The sequence below is a fragment of the Dama dama genome, chromosome 18 (assembly GCF_033118175.1).
Source record: "Dama dama isolate Ldn47 chromosome 18, ASM3311817v1, whole genome shotgun sequence".
Classification (NCBI taxonomy): domain Eukaryota; kingdom Metazoa; phylum Chordata; class Mammalia; order Artiodactyla; family Cervidae; genus Dama; species Dama dama.
Window position 1 is genome coordinate 101,716,070 of NC_083698.1, and position 22,906 is coordinate 101,738,975.

A 22,906-nucleotide genomic window follows, 5' to 3' on the forward strand; every position below is an offset into this window, starting at 1 on the left:
CTGTCGTAATCCACAGCATGAAGGCATGAGTGTGGAAGGCTTAGTCTGAGAAAGAGAAAATGTTCATTGTGAGGGAAGCATGTTAACAAGACATATCCATAGTGGTAGCTCTACAGAGCAGGGCCAGGTTTTAAGTGCTTTTGGCTGGTATGACAATGAGTTTGGATTGTAGTCTCCAGTTTGTAGGAGAAGGTTTTTAAGAAATGTCATGTAAGAAACACTGAGGTTTCCTCCTCAACGTCTATTTGCTGCCCCACCTCCCTTGTCCTTTCTAACCCACTTCCAATTTTATTCAGATAATCCACCTCTGCCCTACGAGATTCAGGGGGATATGAAGCTAGTTCCAGTTCCAAGGTTAGATATGAATTAACTCAAGCTAAGCATGCTAATACATACCCTTTGCGCCGCAATGACTTTTTTGTCATTTGTGTCATTTGTGGGTTATAAATAATATAATACTTCATTGTCTAGCATATGCGATAATCATACACAAGTCAGCATTGTCATTATTACTAGTGGCATGTCAGTCCATTTCTGTCAAATGGAGGAAAAAAATCTCTGCAGTAATTCCAGTTTCCCACATGAACCTGTATGCAGGTGAGGAAGCAACAGTTAGAACTGGACATGGAACAACAGACTGGTTCCAAATAAGAAAAGGAGTACATCAAGGCTGTATATTGTCACCCTGCTTATTTAACTTATATGCAGAGTACATCATGAGAAACGCTGGGCTGGAAGAAGCACAGGCTGGAATCAAGATGCTGGGAGAAATATCAATAACCTCAGATATGTAGATGACACCACCCTTATGACAGAAAGTGAAGAAGAACTAAAGAGCCTCTTGATGAAAGTGAAAGAGGAGAGTGAAAAAGTTGGCTTAATGCTCAACATTCAGAAAACTAAGATCATGGCATCTGGTCCCATCACTTCATGGGAAATAAATGGGTAAACAGTGCAAACAGTGGCTGACTTTATTTTTCTGGGCTCCAAAATCACTGCAGATGGTGATTGCAGCCATGAAATTAAAAGATACTTACTCCTTGGAAAGAAAGTTATGACCAACCTAGATAGCATATTAAAAAGCAGAGACATTACTTTGTCAACAGAGGTCCATCTAGTCAAGGCTATGGTTTTTCCAGTAGTCATGTGTGGATGTGAGAGTTGGATTATAAAGAAAGCTGAGCGCCAAAGAATTGATGCTTTTGAATTGTGGTGTTGGAGAAGACTCCTGAGAGTCCCTTGGACTGCAAGGAGATCCAACCAGTCCATCCTAAAGGAAATCAGTCCTGGGTGTTCATTGGAAGGACTGATGCTGAAGCTGAAACTCCAATACTTTGGCCACCTGATGTGAATAGCTGACTCATTTGAAAAGACCCTGATGCTGGGAAAGATTGAGGGCAGGAGGAGAAGGGGAAGACAGAGGATGAGATGGTTGGATGGCATCACCAACTCAATGGACATGGGTTTGGGTAAACTCTAGGAGTTGGTGATGGACAGGGAGGCCTGGCGTGCTGCGGTTCATGGGGTCGCAGAGAGTCGTACACGATTGAGTGACTGAACTGAACTGAACATGTACTTTCCAACTATGGGCTAGCATTAATAGTCACTGGCCTCCTGCTTCGATTATTTTCGGTTATGAGTTAAACTTAATGTGGTCCCATGTATTCTTTCCCTAAAGGGCCTCAAGGATTTGGAAAGGATTAGGCATACTCTAATTTAGGAAGAAAGATGGAAGAATCCACCTATGTGCATTTAGGGGTATGAGTCACTGGGAAGGTTAATTAAGTCAATGAAATGATCCACAACAGGTGTCTATGGCTGTTTTAAGAACAAGTGCTTTGATGGCCATGAAAACGCATGGCTCAGCTCTCCAACTGCAGGGAGCGGGTATGTAGTTGACAGACAGCCCCAGCTGATGTGTTCCAGAATCCTCGGCGCCAAGGTCACACACACCAGGAGCTTCTGCTGGCCAGTGATTTAATTATGGTGGGGATACTAAGGAGGGGGGCTTCCCAGGTGGCTCAGGGGTAAAAAATCTGCCTGATACAACTTAGCAACTGAGTGTGCACACTAAGGGGACATGGGATGTATTTGGTGGGTGACTTTTGCTCAAGGACTCTCCAGAGGCCTTGACAAAACTTTCTGAGACCTGCACTGCAATGTAAGTCATTCCTTCTTTCACGCTCTCCTTCACTGAGGTTGCAATGACATCACAGTCTGATGGCCCTTCCAGTCTCCTCTGGCTCCCTCTCTATTTTCTCTCACAAGTGTTTCCATGAATAAACCTTAATAAACCTCCAGCATACCTGACCTTATCTGGCTTCTGCCTCTTGGAGGACCCAGGCTAATAGAAGTGGTTGTATCTCCTAACATTAAAATGCTCAAATGTATTTATTAGAATTGTGTTGTATTCTGAGTAAAGGGCAAAGTCATCAGCTTGAGAGTATTTATGAAAGACTCATCCACTACATTTTTCTTTCTTTAGTACATGTAGGATAACTTCTATTCAAATTGTGGGGCTTCCCTGGTGGCTCAAAGGTAAAGAATCTGCCTGTCAATGCAGGAGGCTCACATTCGATCCCTGGTCAAGAAGATCTCTTAGAGGAGGAAATGGCTACCCACTCTGATATTCTTGCTTGGAAAATCCCATGGACAGAGGAGCCTGGTGGGTTATAGTCCACAGGACTGCAGTCCATAGGGTTGCTCAGACTGAGTGACTTAAGTATGCACGCATTCAAATTATAGCATGGTCTATTTCCAAGGGCAAGTTTCTTCCTGCATATTTATTTAAAGCAATGAAACTGGAGTTTGCTGGCCATCTTGACAGGTGGCCAGCCTGAACTCAGAGTTATATAAAGGTTTTCATATTCTCTTTTGGTCTACTTGTGAAATTAATATGGGCTTATATTGGCTCCTGTTTAAATCACAGAGACTTCACAGATAACAGGAGTGGGCATAGGTACAGGCTGCTATATTGTTGATGAGGAGAGGAGGGTCTTCTCTATATTTCTTTGGGTCCTCTTCTTTTTTTTTTCCATTTATTAGTTGGAGGCTACTTACTTTACAATATTGTAGTGGGTTTTGTCATACATTGACATGAATCAGCCGTGGAGTTACATGTATTCCCCATCCCGATCCCCCCTCCCACAGACCCAGAGGGATTGGGTAAAGTGGGTCCTCTTCTTAACTTGAATGTTTTTATACTGCAACCTTGATCATTTTGCCTTCCTTCCCACCCTGTCAGCACTGTCTCAGTTCTCGAATTATTCTAAATGATTTTGGCAATCTGTGAAAGTGCATCTTATGTCCAAATTTAGGCAGTTCATGCAAGGAAATGTTTAATACCTTCAAGAACATATTTCTTACATAATTATATGAGTTCCTATATAGTGCAGATGAATGGACTTAACTTTCTGATGGCCCTCAGGTGTATATACTTGTATTAACACAATCCTTAGCTGCTGACACTGTCATCACTGGTCAATGCATACCTTATTTGTATTTCACTCATTTATTTATTTCTGATATAGAGAGACCTATGAAGCCAACCACCTAACATGACACTTGAACAGTGGAAATAACTTATACTGCCTAAGCTTTCCTTTCAAAGAAATGCTTCTCTTTATGGCATTTAAATCACGAGAATCCAAATAAGTGACATTTCTATAACTCTCTGGAATTAGAAGTGGAATTGTGTTTGTGTAGCTAGATGTCTGAGAAGTTGAGGATCAGCCCACCCCTTCTCAACAGCACTTGGAAGACCGACTCCAATCATGTGGGTTAGTGAAAGAAATCTGTTTCAAAATGGAAGCCAAGCAGGGGTCCAAAACCTTTGGAGGAGTAAAGAACAGGCATGAACGAGTCCTGAAGGTGTTACTTTTGTCAGCAAGGTGGCACTACTGGTAAAGAACCCATCTGCCAAGGCAGGAGACATAAGATTCGATCCCTGGGTCTAGGAGATTCCCTGGAGGAGGCATGGCAACCCACTCCAGTATTCTTTCCTGGAGAATCCCGTGGACAGAGGAGCCTGGCAGGCTACATAGTCCATAGGGTCGCAAAGAGTCAGACACGGCTGAAGGGACAGCACGCTCTCATGGCAGTGTTTGATTACTTACTGGCCTGTTAAGTATGTACATTAGGGAGGTTGTGACCTTGAGTGGGGACGTTGGTTTAGGGACTAGGTAGATCAGAGAGTGATAGTATTAAGAGGAAATATGAAGAAGGATTTCCAATACATGCAGCTGCTGAAGACTGGCAGTAAGGTCAGTACTCATTAGAGTGCTCCAGCTGGCCTCGGAAGGTGGACGGTAGAAGAAAGTAAATGATGTAGAAGGAAGAGACTAGGCATAGCAGTGGACAGAGACCTGGGAGCCCGAAGATGGTTGGCTGTTTCTCTCAACGCAGGGATCCAGTCGTCATGTATGGGTATGAGTTGGACCATAAAGAAAGCTGAATGCTTTTGAGCTGTGGTGCTGGAGAAGACTCTTAAGAGTCCCTTGGACTGCAAGGAGATCCAACCAGTCCATCCTAAAGGAGATCAGTCCTGGGTGTTCATTGGAAGGACTAATGCTGATGCTAAAAGCTCCAATACTTTGGCCACCTGATGCGAAGAGCTGACTCATTTGAAAAGACCCTGATGCTGGGAAAGACTGAAGGCGGGAGGACAAGGGGACGAAAGAGGATGAAATGGTTGGATGGTATCACCGACTCAATGGAACTGAGTTTGAGCAAACTCTGGGAGTTGGTGATGGACAGGGAAGCCTGGCGTGCTGCAGTCCATGGGAGCGACTGAACTGAACTGAACAGGGAAAAAACAGCTGAAAGTCAATTGTAATGCTGAGGCAACAAGGCAAAGAGCATGCCAAAGAGACTGACAGATGCATAGAAATCCTCTGATATCATCTGGTCTCATATACAACTAAAACTTACCAAAACTATCGAACGATAGCTCAGGAAAGCTTACATCGTGGTCTTGAAATGCTCCTAGATTAAGAGACAAACATCATGTACCTTCTTGGGAAAGAACACTTGTTGGCAATTCTCATGAACACCCTGTTGAACATTCATTCACTTAACAGATACTTAATCAGCAGACACATGGTGAGTCAGAGACAAACTTTGTTTTCTGTGGAACACCTGTAGAAACAGGGAAGGGGAAGTGTGTCTGAATAGTTGGAGGGAATTTAGTGTGGTTAGAACTAGAGTGATGGGCAGATATGATGAGCCTGGACACCTTGGGTGTATCCAGGTACTTGAGGGCCTTATAAGCCATTTTAAGGGTTTTGATCGGATTGTATCTTAGTCAATATGTAGCCATGGAAGGATTTTTATTTGAGTTTATTAAAAATTTCTCAGAGTAATACATGCACAAGGTAAAAAATTAAATAGTACAGAAGGACTTAAAATGAAAAACACAGTTTCCCACTCCACCCTTTTAATACTAGTCCCATACCCTAGAGGTGATGCATTTAACAATTTTTATTTTTAGATATTCTGTTAACTAACTTCCTAACATTAAATAATATGTTTGAACAATAATTTCTTGACTTATTAACTTTAGACAATCTTTAATAATTCCCCATTACAAAAGATAAGGATTTAACTTACACTATTCCCACCTTTCATCTGCCTATCCTTTCCCAATTTTTTGATAGATATCACTTTTAATGCTTCTATTGGTTTAATTTATAATTTTGAACAGTAACTAATCCTTTAGTCCTTGTCCCATTAACTGTAGACTTTTCACCCCCATTTTGAATAGACAAGTAATTCTACTCTTCTCTCCACCACTCTTCCCTCAATGAATTCTCAACTTCTTTCTGCTTTCTTTTTCCTTTTATAAGATAGGTTACTTTCAGTTTTATTTCTGGATAAAAGATTAGGCCTCTCATGTTTTGTTTATAGGCTGATCAGACCACTGAATACCAATAAATAGTATTTACATTATTTTGGCTTTGTAAATACTGTTTACTGAGAGTTGGCGGCTCAGCAGTAAAGAATCTGCCTGCCAATGGAGGAGACCTGGGTTTGATCCCAGGGTTGGGAAGAGCCCCTGGAGAAGGAAATGGAAACCCTCTCCAATATTCTTGCCTGGGAAATCCCATGGACAGAGGGGCCTGGTGGGCTACAGTCCATGGGGTCACAAAGAGTTGGCCATGACTTATGGACTAAACAACAAAGTAGAAGCTACGATATTTTCTTCCAAACATATTCAATGTCATGATTCCTATGTCACTTGAAAAGAAATATACCTACCGCAATGACAAATCCAGTCTCTTCTTATATTCCGTGAGTAATTTTTGCTATCATTATCTCATAACTGGACTTGAATTTGATGTATTTTTGTTTTGTTTTCCTTTGTGTTTATTAAAGAATGCATCTCCTCCATTTCTCAAACATTCTAGCTTCTCAAGGATAATGTCTACGGCACAGAATCAGAGTCTAAGACCATGTACTCTCATCTGAAATGGGTCTCCTGGATAATGGTCACTCTGGAGTGAGCCTTCCTGTTGGATAATGGTCACTCTGGAGTGAGACATCTTGGGTGAGGTTCACTGTCTTCTGGTTTCCATTTCTTCCTCTTTCCTGATTTTCATCTTCATTTTGCTGCAGAATTTCCTTAGCAGGTGAGAGAGAATTTCCTTTCCAAGTGCAAAGAAGGTAGATGTTCTGAAAACTTGCATGTCAGAAAACTTCCTTCGTTTGGCTTGCTGTGGAATTTGGGTACAGAGATTTTCCATGTGTGAAGACATTCCTCTATTGGCCTATGTCATTGTGTTGCTGGTGAAAAATCTCCCAATCTATTTCTCATCCCTTTTTAGTTGAGCTAATCATGATGATCTAACTTTATATTTTCTCTTGGCACTTCTAATATCTTTGCTTCATCCTTAATATTCCAAAATTTCAGAAGATTGTGTCCAGACGTAGGTTGTATGGGGGTCTTCTCAATTTGGCAATTTATTTCTGTTCAATTGTTTTTCTTTTTCTTCACAACATTTTCTATGTTCTCTCTTCTAGAAACTCCTAACAGATACTGATTGTCTATATCTCCCCCCTGCCCTTTATATTTCCTATTTCTTTTTGCTCCACATCTGGGAAGATTCCCTCAACCTTGTCTTAGAGTCTGTCTACTAAATATTTTTGGCAGCCTTATTTCAGTTTAAGGGTTCTTATTTTCAATGTTTTCCCTTTCTTTGTAGCATCCTGTTTTTAATCTTACAGATGCACCTCACATCTCTCCAAAGATACAGATATTTTAAGTCATTTTTCCCATGCTAACTCTGTTTCCCCCAGAATTTGTTATATTTTTCAAATCTCTTGAATCCATGCTGCTTTCCTGGTCCCTTCCCCAACCACTCCCCCTAAGGCTCAATGTCTTGGGAATTCTGAGCCGATCATTTTCACTGAAGAATCAATATGAGTTTTTTATATAGTTGCTTGGGCTCCCTATGGTCTGTCTGCTTCTGCAGGACGTCTTTCTGTGACTGAAAGCACTTGGTTACTTGAGTAGGGATCTTGGCTGTCAACAGAGAATTAGCTAATAGGCTAGGGGCTCGTTTATTTCCATAAAAAAGAAATTTACTTTGGAGCACCAACTCCTACCTCTCCTCAAGCAGTTTATCTGATTCCTTTATACAAACACCACCAACAGAACAACCACAATAACAACAGACTTGAAACCAATGGTAGGTTGCCTGTGTTCTGTGCACAGAGGTTGGGGTAGAATGGGAGGGGAATCAATTTCACAACTGACAAAATTCTTTAGTAAATAGACTTTTCAGGTACCCAAGTCTCTTGGGGTTTTGTGTCCAGATCAGCTTATATTCTGCCTGCAAGGAGCTGTACTCTTTCATTATTGTGTCTTCCACTTTCTCTCTTTCAGGAATGTGTTGAGATCTTCTTCACTTACAACCAAATTCCTTCAGTTTTCTTTGCTGAGATGACTCAATTCTCTTTTATGTTTCTTGACTTCAGTTTCAGTGGGGCCTGGGGAGGGAGGGAAGTAAACTTACATGTTCAGTTCATCATCTTAAATTCAAAATCCCGCCGGAAGCTTTTAGACGGGGCGGTGACATGGACAATGTGACATTTGTGAAAGGTCCCCGGGGCTATACCACTGAGACTGGATTAAAGAGGGTAAGAATCAACATAAAAATAATTCTAAATGACTGAGCATCTAATTTTCTTTCTGAGAACATAGCAAGGTCTGGGACACTTGGGAGTCAAGATGCTTTCCCACAATAGCCTGTCAATGAAAATCCAATAAGCTAGCAGAACACTTGCATGGTGCCCTAGGGAGGACCGAAACCCGACGACCCCAGAACCCAGATGACTGGGCTGATACTAAAGGGATCGTCCCAGCACTGTCCACTGGGAAGCACTCCATTGGGAGCCGACCTCAGTCTTCCCTTGGACTGGCATTTGGGGTTTAAAAAAAAAAAAGGACTCTGTTCTGATAAAATTAGATGGGGGGTAAGTACAGGCACTCAAAGTGCTGGCAAGTAAGGACATAAAGGTCCTTCTATTTGCTGCTTCATTTCTTCATTTACTCATTTATTTGCTTGTTCAAAGCACTGTAGTTACTAACCCTCATTCTGCAATCAGAATGCCTGGGTTCAAATCCCAAATCTATCACTTAACTCACAATAAAGGCTTAAGCAATTTACTCAATCTCCATGAAGTTCAGTTCACTCATTTGTAAAATGGGAGCTGTGAGTTTCCATTCCATAAGATTACTGTGAGGATTAAATGAAGCCACCTGTCCTTGGCACATACACAACAGCCCACTATTTAATAGCAGTTATTTTAACTGCTGAATGAATAGTCAGCATCTATGTTTGAAGAACCTACATGATAGATATTTGAGAAGTAAGGGAAAACAATTCTGGCATTGAGAAATGACACAATGAAAGAATCCATAGAAAAACACTGTCTACGTCAAATCCTATTGTCTATGCCTCCACCCAAATCCTAATAAAGCAAATAAAACAGTGTCTTAAAGCAACTAAATCAAAAGACGTAGGAAGGAAAACTGGCTGGAAGCACACAGCTTTCATCCTGGAGCCCCAGCTCTACCTCAAACTACAAAGAATTTGGAGGCTCTCCATAAAGATTGGAAGAAAAGTTAAGACAATCTCTGAATGCACTCAACTAAATAAAATCTGGGTCAGCCACATTCAGTTATCTTGTTCCAGAGTAAAGATTTCTATTTGTGCACAGACTTTGTCTGCCAAACAGCGATAGGAATCTGTGTCACTACAGAAACTCAAACACCACCCCTCAGCTGGCTGCTCCTTATTTGCTAAGCACAAACATCCTCATGGTCTCGTTCTGGCTTTTCAAGTGATTTCCACGCTTAATCAAAGAAGGGATTGTACCGGACAGATGGAATTAAAGGAGACCGAACCCCAAGTAGCTTCAAAAAACCCCACCGTGAATACAGAGGCCTGCCTTTAGAGCACAGGGCAGTGTACCAGAATCCTTTCGTCTGCGTAGAGGGCAGAGTGGGACAGGATTAATTCACTGCATTGTAAACATGCCATAGCAAAGTGCAGCCCTGGTCTAAACTGACGGGAGTTAATTCGATACGAACAGTGGCCGCTCGCATTGTCTCAGCACCTACTAACTGCCAGGTACTGTCACTTTCAGAGGTACTAAAATTTAATCCTCACAATAGTCCTATGAAATAGATCCCACTTTGTAGAAAAGGAAATTGAGTCATAGAGAAGTTGAGGAGCTTGCCCAAAGTCACATAACTGACTGGTCAAAGTCCCAGGACTTGGGTGTAGGGGGTCAACTAGGAGAGACGATGACCTTAACTCCTGGGCTGCGGGCAGAGAGTGGGCCAGCACGAAACAAAAGCACCCCTCAGGGCATGCCTGGTGTCCACGCTCCTCAGAATTACCAGTCTAGGTCTTCACTGCAACCCCGTGAGGCAGGGATCTTTACCCTCAGCCCATACACAACGAAACGGGAGTTCATAGACAAAATGACTTTCCCAAGAGCTAAGCCTTATTAGATGGGCTCTTCAAATGGTACTAGATGGCTTTTCAAAGCTTTTGGAAAACTACCCAAGACACAAAATATAAGTTCTCAGGGAGTTGTCTGAATATCATGATCAATTAGTGTTTCCATTGAGTTCTATGGTAAGGTCTGGGGGAAAATGATAAAAAAAAATCAAGCCCCAGGGAGTCCTCAGGGTGAATACCTATAGCCAGTGATAGTGACCCGTAGGAGCAGAGGCCAAATCTCTCAGCACCGGCCAAGCACAGCGTCAGGAGGGACTCTGATAGCCAAGAGCAGAGGAACGAGCTCATAAATGGAAGGCCATGCTCCTGAGGATTTCTGATTCCACTTTATGTTCATAACCCACCCCGGAGATGCTACTAGGGTCCAGGGGCAATGAGCCGAGAGGGCAAGTCTAGAACTAAGAGACAGAGGTCGAGGAGTGAATCCCCATCTCTGCCTACCTCCCCAAACCTCTCTACCTGCCACCTCGCTGGGCACTCCTTACATCTGTGTGAGGAGGTACAATTTCATTATATTTTCCTTCCATTCAGGCAGATAGGCCAGGCTGGTTGCCACTTCCTTCTGGATCGGCCAGGCCCAGGCCTCAAAGAACGGAGCCAGGTTCTTCTGCACTTGGTGGGAGAACATTTTCACCCACAGATTCATCTTGTCGACGTTGTCTGTGGGCAAGTTGGTCTGGTTCCTGTACTCGGAGAAGAGACGGATGAACGGCTCCCACCCAAAGGCCTCCTGGAGCTGGAAAGACAAGGAGCAAGCGGGTTGAGACACCTGATGGGCAAAAGACCCATCGAACACTCAATGAATGAATGAATGCGTTTAACCCCTTAAATCTCAGCTTCATACCTATCACTGGCCCTCTCCTCTTTTACCTGCTCGCCTCGTGGGCTACTTTCATATTCTGATGATGAGAAGGGCCTCTGAGCCAGTACAGGGCTCAACACAAAGCAGACCCTCAATGAATGACGGTCCAGTGGTCAAAACTGCACTGATTAATATCAGGATTTACTACCAATATCATTGTTCAGCTGTCTCACTAGACTATGACAGTACTAATAGGATATTACATGAAGATTTAAAATTGGCTGAAGTGCAAAAATCCATTGTCTCTCACAGTTGTAAAGTTAAACCCCCACAACCTGGGAACTGCCACCTCGACCCTGACATAATCTGCACTAGCAGGAGGTCTCTATCAATTTGCAAGGTGACCAAAATGGTCTTTAGGAAAAAAAGGGAGTCCAGTAAAAGCAAGGACAATATATAGTCTGTGTGTGCCCTGTGATCAGTTGTGTCCGACTCTTGGTGACCCCAGGGACTGGAGCCCGCCACACTCCTCTGTCCATGGGATTTCCCAGGCAAGAATACTTGGAGTGGGTTTCCATTTCCTCCTCCAGGGGATCTTCCCCATTCAAGGAGCAAACCCACATCTCCTGTGTCTCCTGCCCTGCAGGTGGATCCTTTACCTGCTGGGCCATCTATCGTCCAGGTGGCCAGAGTTAAGAGTAAGGCAGAATTTTAGGAAAAGACAGCCATCTTGGTGCCATTGCAAACAGCCCACAGTAGGTTGGGTTATAGAGCTCGGGAACTCAGAGGGACATTAGCAGTTCCAACCTCAACTCAACTTCACCGAGGAGGAAGTTCTGTCCCAACACAGGGTTACAGCAGTCTCTTGGCAGTCTCCCTGTCGTTTTCGTGGTGGAGAGAATCAACAGTGAGAACTCGAGCAGGTGGAGGGGCCAGAGGAGGGTGCGGTTGGCCTGAGGCTGGGTTCCAGGTGACAAAACCCTATACAGTGAGCTGGGAACGGATCCAGGGGCTGGGGGCTGGAACTGGGTGCTGGGTGATAACTGAAAGGCAGGGGCCGCCCCCACGTCCAGTCCAGTGAGGAATCATGGCTTGCTTACAACATGGAAACTGAGGCACAGACAAGTCATAATGAGAAGACAGTTTACTCACCTAGGAGAAAAAAACAGCTCCTATCCCACACACTGTGTCTGTGTGTGTGTGCCCATGTGTGTGTGTGTGACTGGCTTTAGGGAGCTACTTAGACAGCAGTTTGGTTTCAGTCTCAGGTATGCCTGGGTTTAAAGCCGTGACAGTAGCTATATTTGTAGTATTACCTTTGCCTCTACCACTTTTAACCTTTCTTACTGCTTTCTGATTTTGTTCAGTCCGACTCTTTGCGACCCCACGGACTGCAGCACGCCAGGCTTCCCTGCCCTTCACTATCTCCCAGAGCTTTCTATCTACTCTCATAAATCTCTTCAAAATCCCAGGGTGAATGGTGGGGCTGATGCAATTACATCCGCTTTCGGGTGCTGAAAAGGGATGCCCTGAGGGTTATCATCCACTAGGACCTTCACCCCTGGACTTTGTCAGAGCCTCCCGCAGCCCGGGGTGAGCTGCAGATTAGTGAGAGGTGACCCCCCGGCCACCACGATACTGTCTGCCCAGGGTCTCCCGCAGTGGGGCTCCCGCCGAAACCCCCCCTCCACGCTGGCCCATTACCTGTAAGTACGTCTCCAGGGCCGTCCACGCATTCCAATTTTTCACATTGGGACCCTTCCCCAGGTAAATGCGGACTCTCTTCTCCCGAACCGGGGGCCACAGAGCAATGTTGGCTCGTCCTCGAGGGATGCCCAGGACCGTCTCGTGCACGTAGACACACCACAGGTTGCAGGTGGCCTCGGTGGTGTGCGGGGGGAACTCCCACTCCTGCCGCTGCTGGTTGCGGCCCAGCTCGTGCACGGGGCCCCAGAGGCCCTTGGTTCTGATGAGTTTCTCACTGATGAGCTCCTGCACCGACTCCAGGTGGCACATGATGGGGTAGCCTGCGTGCATCCAGCCTGGGAAAGGCAGGAGCAGGAGAGAGGGTTAGGGCGCTCTCCACCCGCCTAATTCTTCTCTCTGCTGTATCTCCCCAAACACCCAGAATGTTCAGAAAGGCAAACCCAGGCCCTTCCAGGCTTTTCTCCTTATCTTCTCATTCTGTAAGAATGCCTTCATCCTCACTCTGACCGGCTATAGGTACTGAGGCAGGTTTTGGATCACTGTCTACATCACTATTCAATTTTTTTTCTGTTTCTCTGGGAGTGCTCTACCCACGTGGACCCGTCATTATACTCTTTTCCTCAAAATTGAGAACCTGTGCTTCCCCTCCTCATTATGGAGCCGTCCACGCTGGCACTTCTTTACGGTGATCACCTGAGTATGCCAAGGACAACAGGGTCCAGGGGAGGTTTCCATGGTTCTTTAATTTTCACACACTCTTCATTTTTCAGGCTTCCTGACCCACTGGCAACTAGCCCTTTATTCAGTGCTTTCTCCCAACCCCTGTGACCCAGGAAGAGGCCCTCTGCTATCATTCTCCATTCCCTAAAGTCCCCTGACAAATGTCTGTGAAAGCCCAGCCCTTACCGTCTGCACCATTTCCACTGTTGGATAACATCTCCTGACATGCTGACTAAAACTGTTACCTATTTTAACATACTGCGTACATATAGTTTTTTGCTGTTCAGTCACTCAGTCATGTCTGACTCTTTGCAACCTCATGGAGTGCAGCACACCAGGCTTCCCTGTCCTTCACCATCTCCCGGAGTTTGCTCAAACTCATGTATGTATGGTTCTAGGGCCTGCTTTTCATGTGTCACATAACGCTTCCCTGGTGGCTTAGATGCTAAAGGATCCGCCTGCAACACGGAAGACCTGGGTTCGATCCCTGGGTTGGGAAGATCCCCTGGAGAACGGAAAGATTACCCACTCCAGTATTCTTGCCTGGAGAATCCCATGGACACAGGAGCCTGGTAGGCTACAGACCACAGAGTCACAAAGAGTTGAATACAACTGAGCAACTTTCACTAATTAATCTCATCATATTTTCCTATGCCATCAAAATATCTCTTTAAATGTCTTCCTAACATCCATTGAAAGTACATTAATTAACCATCCTGTAACTGTTGGACACTTAGGTAGTTTCTGATATTTTGCTGGGGGAGACAGCCAAGTCTCCTTTTTAATGTAATTTTTCCCTTTCCACTTAAATGGCAAGGATTACATCGCATGTGCTAACTCACTTCCATTGTGTCCGACTCTGCGACCCCATAGGCTGTAGCCCACCAGGCTCTTCTGTCCATAGAATTTTCCAGGCAAGAATACTGGAGTAGATTGCCTTTTCCTCCTCCAGGGGAATCTTCCCAACCCAGGGTTCAAACCCGCGTCTCTTGCGTCTCCTGCATTGGCAGGCTGGTTCTTTCCCACTAGTGCCATCTGATAAAGCAAGGCCCTGAGGGGGGCAGCATACACAGAGGTTTGCCCTGGGCACCCACCGACTGAGATCTGCACGTCGGCAACGATCCTCTGAGGCAGACGCAGCGGGAAGGGCTCGGCCCCCAGCCGGGCCACGGCCTGCATCACCTCGTCCCAGAGGCGAAGCAGCGGCTCGGGGTTCTCCAGGGTGCGCAGGTTTGCGGTCGGCACCGTCAGGATGATGTTGTCCGTGGCCAGCTCTCCCCAGGGACCTGGGTTCTCCTGGATCTGCCGCTTCCACTCCTCCTGGGTTGTCTCCCCTGGAAGACAGGCCACAGGGCTTGAAACTCACTTTCCCAAGTCCCTCCCATTAATACATACCACCGGAACCTCCCCAGTAGGAGAACACCAAGGCCGTCAATAACCACATACCCCTCTAACCTTCTTCTACAAAGGTCCCAGGGATGTGATGTGGTTTGGTCTTTATCTCCTTGGCCTCAAATCTAAAGAAGCAGACCTCCCTTCCCTCTGCCAGTCCAAACCTCTCTCTCTTCCTACACCAGGCAGCCCCAGAGGGCCTCCTCACCCCCCGCTCTCCATGTGCCTCGGGCTTTGCTCCAAGGCGTCCACTCACCGAGCTTGTAGTAGGGAGCATGCACAGCTCCCTTCACTGTGACGGGCACGGTGCCCAGCTTGCTGCTCTGAGGCACGATGATGTACAGGAGGCCCCCCCAGAGGCACGTGATGGACTTGGTGGGCTTGTCCAGGCAGCAGCGGTTAATCACCAGGGGGCCTCGGAACAGCTTGCTGGCCCTGGTCAGGTCATCGGTGTGGCAGCCAATCTGTATCTGGAGCAGAGAGATCCCCGAGCAGTGTGACCCTGGGGCACGTGTGGGCAGAAGGGGACAGTGCCCGGGACAGGGGGACAGGAAGGGTCATGGGTCCAGGAACCCCAGGTAAGTCCAGGCATCCCACCACTTGTAAGCCCTGTGTTTGAAACCCATGGAAGTGTACCCTCCCTCAAGGTCATAAGGAAGACTCTGTAAATCTATTCTCACGGGGTCAAACAGCTTTACGAAGGCTCCTACTGAGACGCAGGCCGGAGGGGCACCAGGTGTGACACAGACGCTAGTTCTGGGGAGAGCCACTCCCACCCAGAGTCCCTGGATGTCTCTGTAACAGAGAATCCCAGGCTGCCCGTTCCATGGTGGTGAATCTGGCTTTGGGAAGTTCCGGGCAGAGGGCATCCTGCCTTCTGACCAGAGAGAAGGCCCAGGAGGAAGCAGTGTGACCGGCTGATGCAGGGAAGGACTGATTCAGTCCTTCCTGTTCTCCAAGGCCCCTGTTCCTGGGCCAGTGGAGAGACCCCTGTCCTCAGCGGTGTCCTGGGACTGTTTTCCGTGGTTTATGGCTAAACAAGTTCCAGAACAGATACAGGCACAAAAAAACAAAATAGATGCTAACCATCACAATGACCCTCAAGGGGGACAGAGCAGGACGGTATCTGAATTTTGCAAACAGGGTGTGTGTGTGTGTGTGAAAGTGACAGAGCCGGAGTGGACTGGGCAAGTGTGTGACGTCATAGGGAAGAAGCCTGAATGTGTAGCACCTCATGCTTCTGTGTGAGATATACATGGGATGAAACGTGAACTGAGATTTACTGGATACCACTGTATTCTAGGGCACCAGCCATCTGGTATCTTTCTTCTCCCCATCTGACATTTAAGCTAAAAGCACAACACTTCAGCCAGAAGTTGGTCAGGGTTGAGCCCTGGGGCTCTGAAATGTATCAAATCCATACATTTAAGTCAATCAGTTAGATGTTCTGCCCCTTAGCTGTTTTATCCTAAGCAACTAAAGGGCAGAAATACATGTCCTGTGTTGCCAACTGAAGAGGAAAATGCAACCCACTCCAGTCATCTTTCCTGGAAAATTCCATGGACAGAGGCACCTGGTGGGCCGCAAAGAGTCGGACACAACTGAGAGACTTAACACGACTTAACAACAACAACATTGCCAGTAGGGTGTGTAGGAGGATTGAATAAGATGCCGACTATGAAAGCAGGAGCATCTGGCTTCTGCGTTATGCGGGGAGGTGGGGCATGCCTTACCTTCAGGTCAGCAGAGGCAGCGGCTTCAGGCAGGGAGACCTCAATAATTTGCCTTCCGGGTATGTAGAGCCCGGTACTCATCCAGCAGTACCTGGTGCCTGCCAAGAGTCAGGGAAGAGCAGGCGTTATCCTCCCCCACAATTCCACCTGCACCCAGCTTCCAAAGACCCGACAGGAGCTCTGCCTCCCTGCCGCCCTGGCTCTCATCTTCCAAGCATTCCCTAAAACCCCAACCTCCACCTCATTGAGATTGCACGGCAGAAGTTGGAGATGGCCCCGGAGGTGACCAGACCTCAGCTGAGCTGCGGAAGTCATCCCCCCACGTTCCTACCCGCCGGGCTCCCATCCGCCCATCCTTCCTCACCCGGATTGTTGCAGTTGACCTCCACGGTGATGGGCGATTCCGAGGGGCGCAGATAGGGGCTGCTGTAGATGTCTTCAATTTCAGGGACCAACAGAGAGAGGTCGCTTCCGGAGTGAGCGAGCCCCGTGGCCAGGGACAGCATGGCACCCCGGCAGCAGTCGTTGATGACGGGGTTCTCACGGGTCGCCACTGGGAGCCGATAGCGACTCAGCAGCTTCCTTAGGAGCCGGTGCACCGACATGTAGGCGGGGATCTCCTCGGCGGGGATTTGCAGAAAAGCCGCGCCGTCCGGGCCCAGCTTGGCCAACCAGCCCTTCTCCACGTTCCCTCTCTTCCTGCCCATGATAACCTGGAACTCAGCCAGGGTGGAACGGAAGTGGTAGGTCCTTATCCCCGCCTTGGGGGTACGAAAGGGCCCCGGGTTGAGGCTTTGGCTGGTGATGCTAATGCCAAAGGGGTTGAGGAGGAGGTTTCCTGGGAACCGCGCCAAAGGGGACACGCCTGGGTTCTTGAAGGCCCACCACCAGGCCTGGGCTCCGACAAACAGGCCCCCGCCCTCAGCGACAAACTCCTGCAGCTCCTTGACTCCGACATCGCTCACCGGCTCAAAGCAATAGACGCTGGCATCGCTGGTCAGATTGGGCTCAATGCTGGTGTCTATGCCCCCCACGGCGAGCAGCCCACTCAGAGTCCTCAGTTCTGTCTGCACCACGATCTTGCCTCTGCGGCCCGCGTCCAGCCAGCGGACGGCGTTGAGCAAGAAGGGGCCCAGTTTACTCACGGTGAATAGGACCTTGTGGCCGGTCACGACCACCCGGCCCCGGCCGTAGCGGGCAGCCGCTATGACACAGCCGTGGTAGGAATCTAGCCCCAGGGGAAAGGCTAAGGCCCCGTGCACTAGCAGCTGGGATGGGAAACAGTCCGAATTGGTGATGTCCAGCTCGGAAATCCCATGCAGGAGCTCATCTCTGTCCTCAGAGAGATCATCCTCACAACTGCAAAAGACACACGTGTTCTCTGTTACAAAGTGCTCAGCACAACACCCAGCACGTAGCAAGCATTCGACTTAGGAATCTCATCTTTAGCTCTTAGGAGAGAACTAGGAGGACAGACCTGCGCTCACTGGGTGTGGAGACTCGTTGGAGGGAAGACAGAGCGCCTTGACACTGATTCTGCTCTATCATTCTCTGTGTATTAACCCTCCAAAGGAAATCTTCAAAGAAGTCCTACTGGGTTTACTCAATACTGTATCTTAAATAGTCTGGATTTAAGTGTCTGTTCAGCCTTTGAAGCCTTATATAAAGAATTGAAGGAGAAATCATGGTTTCATTCTGCTAAGGGGGCTTGTTTGTAATTTCATGCCACTAACTTTCTGCAAATAAAGCCAACACAGAGCTGAGTGAGTGAGTGGATCGAGTGAAGAACCACTATTATCTCAAAAGGTGGAGCAGGGAGCTGACTGGCCTCAACTCTTGTGAGACCCTCCTGTTACTTGAACCCAAGAGGACTGAGTATCTACACCCAGAATTCCATACATTCACTTCCGGCCCAACAGGAGTGATATATATCCATGCTGTAAGGCTTTTCTCATCACCAACAATTTCTGTCTCTGTGTGTGTGCATGCGCAGTCGTGTTTGCCTCTTTGCAACCCTTTGGATGGAGCCCAGCAGGCTCCTCTGTCCATGGGATTCTCCAGGCAAGAATACTGGAGTGGGTTGCCGCTTCCTCCTCCAGGGCATGTTTCTGACCCAGGGATGGAACCTGCATCTACTGCACTGCAGGCAGATTCTTTACCTGCTGAACCATCGGGGAAACTCAAGTGGTCCTTCTAAGGGTAACAAACTCCTATAAGGCTTCAGGACACCTATAACCCCCAGAATGGGGATTCAGCCCCAGACAGTGGGATTATGAAGGGAATGAGGTAGAGTGCTCTCTCTCTCTAAGCTTGAGATCCCAGAGCTGGTTAAGCCCTTCTCATTAACTGTGAGTGACTGTATGGTCAGAGGGAGCTGTAAGGAAACACTGAAAAATGGGGGTCAGGTAGCAGCATGTTTGCAGTCTTGGTGTTGCACCCTCTGTGGTTGGCAGAGCTGTTATTAACTGATGGGGAAACTTCAGTCCTCCCAGCAGGCCCAAACCTTTCCTGAAGATAAAGGCATCTCCCTGTGAGATGGCTCTCCAGCCCCTAGAAGCACTGGCATTAAAGCCACTCATCCAGCTGTTTTTGCTCTGATTCCAGAATCACCAGACAACCCTGTGATTACGATATTGCTCCCAGTGATCATTTGCCTAAAGAAAGAAGTCATTCTTTCTCTGTAGAGCAGCTGGAGTGTTCTATTTATTTCTCCAGCAACAGCTTAGTATATCTTTAATTTGCTGATTTTATTATATATGTTAATAATTATATCATTACTGTTTATAAATAATTGTATTGTATATATTTGTATATATAATACAATATACAAAATACAATAATATATCATATATAATAACTGTATATATAATAATAATATATATAATAATTGTATTGTATATAATATTATACATTAATAAATAAAACTATTATTATATATAATTAATAATAATATGTGCTTAGTTTCCCAGTTGTGTCTTACTCTTTGTGACTCCATGGACTGTAGCCCACCAGGCTCCTCTGTCCACGCGGATTCTCCAGGCAAGGATACTGGAGTGGGTTGCCATGCCCTCCTCCAGGGGATCTTCCCAACCCAGGGATTGAGTTGAGCCAGGTCTCCCACATTGCAGGTGGATTCTTTACCATCTGAGCCACCAGGGAAGCCCAATCAATATTAATATATATATTAATAATATATATAATAAAATCAGCAAATTAAACATACACAAAGATTATGTATACAATATTAAATAAAAATGTTTTAGTTCTTATAATGAGTTCTGTTCATAAATTTTATGCAATTGTCCTACAAGTGCAGTCAGTAAAGAGGTGATCTACATTGGCATTAAGGTTTATACACTGGCCTGTTACAACAAAGTGAGAAACACTGAATGTGTCAAGTCGAGACCCAGGCACTGCGTCAATAGTAGGGCTTCTTCATCAGCAGGACCCTAGGTGAGGTCCTGCTCACCGATGAGGCTGGGACATCGTCAGAGTTTTGTCTGTTATTTCCAACAGCCACGACTTATGTGCAGGGGAAGATAAATGATTGTTTCATTAAAAAACTTGAAGTGGATTTTTACTTTTCCTGTCCCTCTCTGTTCTGAAATGAAACAAAAAGTTACATAAAAAAGAATAAAACCATGATAGTACTAGATTTCAAGAAGAGTGCAGTCAGCAAACAGGGACAGGAGGAATTAATAGGAAATATAAACCAAATTGATCAGAAACCCATGAGAAAAGAAGAATCTGTAACTGCACATAAGTGAAAGAGAAGATCAAGAAAACAAAAACAACAGGGGTTATCATTTGTCCTGAGAAAATGTACTTCAGTAACCAATAATGACCAATCTAGAAATTCAGTGCCATTTAACACTTGAACAGAAATAAAAAATAATTGATGAAAATTAATAGCATGAAATATAAGCAACTAAACTAAATATAAGCAACAAACTAAACAAAGGGAAAACTAACTCCCTCCAAAATAAGTGATACCTGGAGAAGGTCCTAAATAAATATTGTATATCATTGGAGAGTTTTTAGATATATTATCTCTCAGCAGGAAAAAAAAAGAGACAGGCTACTATAAAAAGTTAATAATCAGAATAAAAATATAACTGCCAAATAGATAATCCTATTTAATACAAGAGCAGAAAAATAAGTATTGATGTAGCTGAAGACTATGAATAAATCAACAGACAGGTCGAATGAAGTGATTCATTAAGAGAAAATGAAGGATAGATAAGAAGACTAATGGCTATCAAGAAGTTCTAAAAGCAAAGAACGAAGAAGAAATAAACATTTAATTTGATGAAAATTTCTTTGTGCTGAAAAAAAAGATCTGAGTTTTTAGAATGAAATGACATTACTGACTCAATGGACATGAGTTTGAGAAGGTTCTGGGAGTTGGTGATGGACAGGGAAGCCTGGCGTGCTGCAGTCCATGGGGTTGCAAAGAGTTGGACACGACTGAGCAACTGAACTGAACTGACTATATGAATGCAAACCAGTATAAATGAAATAGAGAAGGTCTGGTCAATTCATAGCAAGTTTATGAGCTTCAGAGTACAAAGAAAAGCAAAAAGCAAATTACTTACAATAAAAAAAGTGAAATCAGCGCCCTAAAAATAGTATTTCAGTGCAATGAAAATATTTCTGTATGACACATAGCTTCAGTAAGACTCTTCACTGCACAGAGAATACTGAAAGTGTCAAAAGGACTTATGAAATTCACCACTCACTAAAGTTTTTCAGAGAACTTACTTGAGGTTACGCTGAAGGTCTAGAAAAACAAAAATAAATACAATATAGGAACAGGTTGTCTACACGAAGCAGTGGTGGGCAAAAGTGCCAATGTGTTGTATAACTAATGCTGAAAAACTGCTGATAAAGTTCTTATGACATTTGATGTGACTGGCAAGAAATCATTCTGAATTAATATGAGCCACAGTGTTAAAAACAAAGTGAACAAAGAAACAAAGCTAAGGTAAAACCAAATTACAACCAGAAAACCAGAGGATTTCAAAACAACTTGGGCAGTAAGGAGTGAGCACAGAAAACTGCAGGATGGAAGAAATGGAATTCTTGTTTTGAGTGAAAAGGTAGATTATAAAAACAAGTTAATTCTCAACTCAGATAGAAAAATGTACATTTGTTAAAAAATTAAAGGCAACACGGTGAACACGGGTATTAGTGTATAATAAAAGGTGGCATTTTATGTTACTGGGAAAAGATGAACTGGACCCATACGTCGCACAAATACACAGAAAAATTTTCAACTGTATCAGAGATACAAATTTTAAAAATGAAACCACACATGCACTGGAAGAAACTAAGAGTGGACTCTTTCATTATTTTTGATGTTCGTTGTTCAGTTGCTCAGTCATGTCCAACTCTTTGCAACCCCATGGACTGCAGCACACCGGGCTCCCCTATCCTTTTACTATCTAGGTGTGATGAAAACATTCTAATTATGACGTCAAATCAGAGGTGATAATAGAAAAGATTAACAACTATTATACAGTGTCTTGATCACTTTAGCTTTCTTGTAAGTTTGGAAATTTTGTTAGTTTCATTTGCATCCAAATTTAGAACCAGTTTGAACTTTGGTTGGGATTGCACTGAATGTATAGATAATTTGGGGAAAAACTGACATCTTAAAAATATTGAGTGTCCTGATCCATCAACATAGTGTATTTCACTATTTCTTTAGGTTTTATTTAATTTCTCACAGTGATGTTTTGTGGTTTTCAGCATACATGTTGTATGACACATTTTATTAAATTTATTTGCTAGTATTTCATGATTTGGGGCCCTGTCTTAACAGATACTGTATTTTTAATTTCAATGACCAATTACTATTATATAAAAATACAATTTATTTTTGTATATTGACTTTGTATCCTGAAATCTTGCTAAACTCAATTATTACAGTAACTTTTTTTGCAGAGTTTTAAGAATATTTTATATAGATAATCATGTTTTCTGCAAACAAACATAGATGTGTTTCTTAATTTTAATCTCTATGCCGTCTTACTTGCCTTACTGCACTGGCTAGAAACTTAAGTACAATGTTAAATAAAAATATCCTTCCTGGCCTTGTTCTTAATCTCAGGGTATTTCACCAGAAAGTATATTCTTGGCTATTGAATTTTCAAAGAGGACTCATCACACTGAGAAGTTCCTTTTTATTTCTGGTTTGTGGAAATTTTATTATGATTTGATATTGAATTTTGTCAGTTTTTTTTTTCTATGTGCATCTATTGAATTATATGATGTTTCTCATTTATTTTGTATTAAGAAAATAATTAAACTGTTAATTAATTTTATATCTGAATCTTAAACCAGCCAAGCATTCCTAGAATAAGCCTTATTTGTCATGATATATTATCCTTTTTACATATCATATTTACAATATTTTATTAAGAATTTTTGCATCTATGTTCATGAGGGACATTGTTCTGAGTTTTCTTATCTTGCAATGTCTTTCTTTGGTTTTAGTATCAGAGAAATACTGGTTTAATAAA

General features: G+C 44.5%; 1 protein-coding gene across 3 annotated transcripts in view; it reads right to left on the reverse strand.

Moving 5' to 3' along the window:
• Positions 1–5,321: 5,321 nt before the first annotated feature.
• The window catches only part of TCAF1 (TRPM8 channel associated factor 1), a 46,615-nt gene continuing 29,030 nt past the window's right edge, over positions 5,322–22,906 (reverse strand). For 2 of the 3 annotated variants that reach the window (XM_061165983.1, XM_061165984.1), the window contains exons 3-9: positions 16,747–17,741; positions 16,383–16,480; positions 14,906–15,119; positions 14,352–14,591; positions 12,535–12,872; positions 10,514–10,764; positions 5,322–7,986 (exon numbers count right to left, since the gene is read on the reverse strand). In XM_061165983.1, the coding sequence (XP_061021966.1) occupies positions 7,977–7,986; positions 10,514–10,764; positions 12,535–12,872; positions 14,352–14,591; positions 14,906–15,119; positions 16,383–16,480; positions 16,747–17,741 (2,146 nt within the window). In that variant the 3' untranslated portion in view covers positions 5,322–7,976. Of the gene's footprint in view, positions 7,987–10,487; positions 10,765–12,534; positions 12,873–14,351; positions 14,592–14,905; positions 15,120–16,382; positions 16,481–16,746; positions 17,742–22,906 lie in introns of all 3 variants that reach the window. The other variant, XM_061165985.1, reaches the window with a different exon arrangement.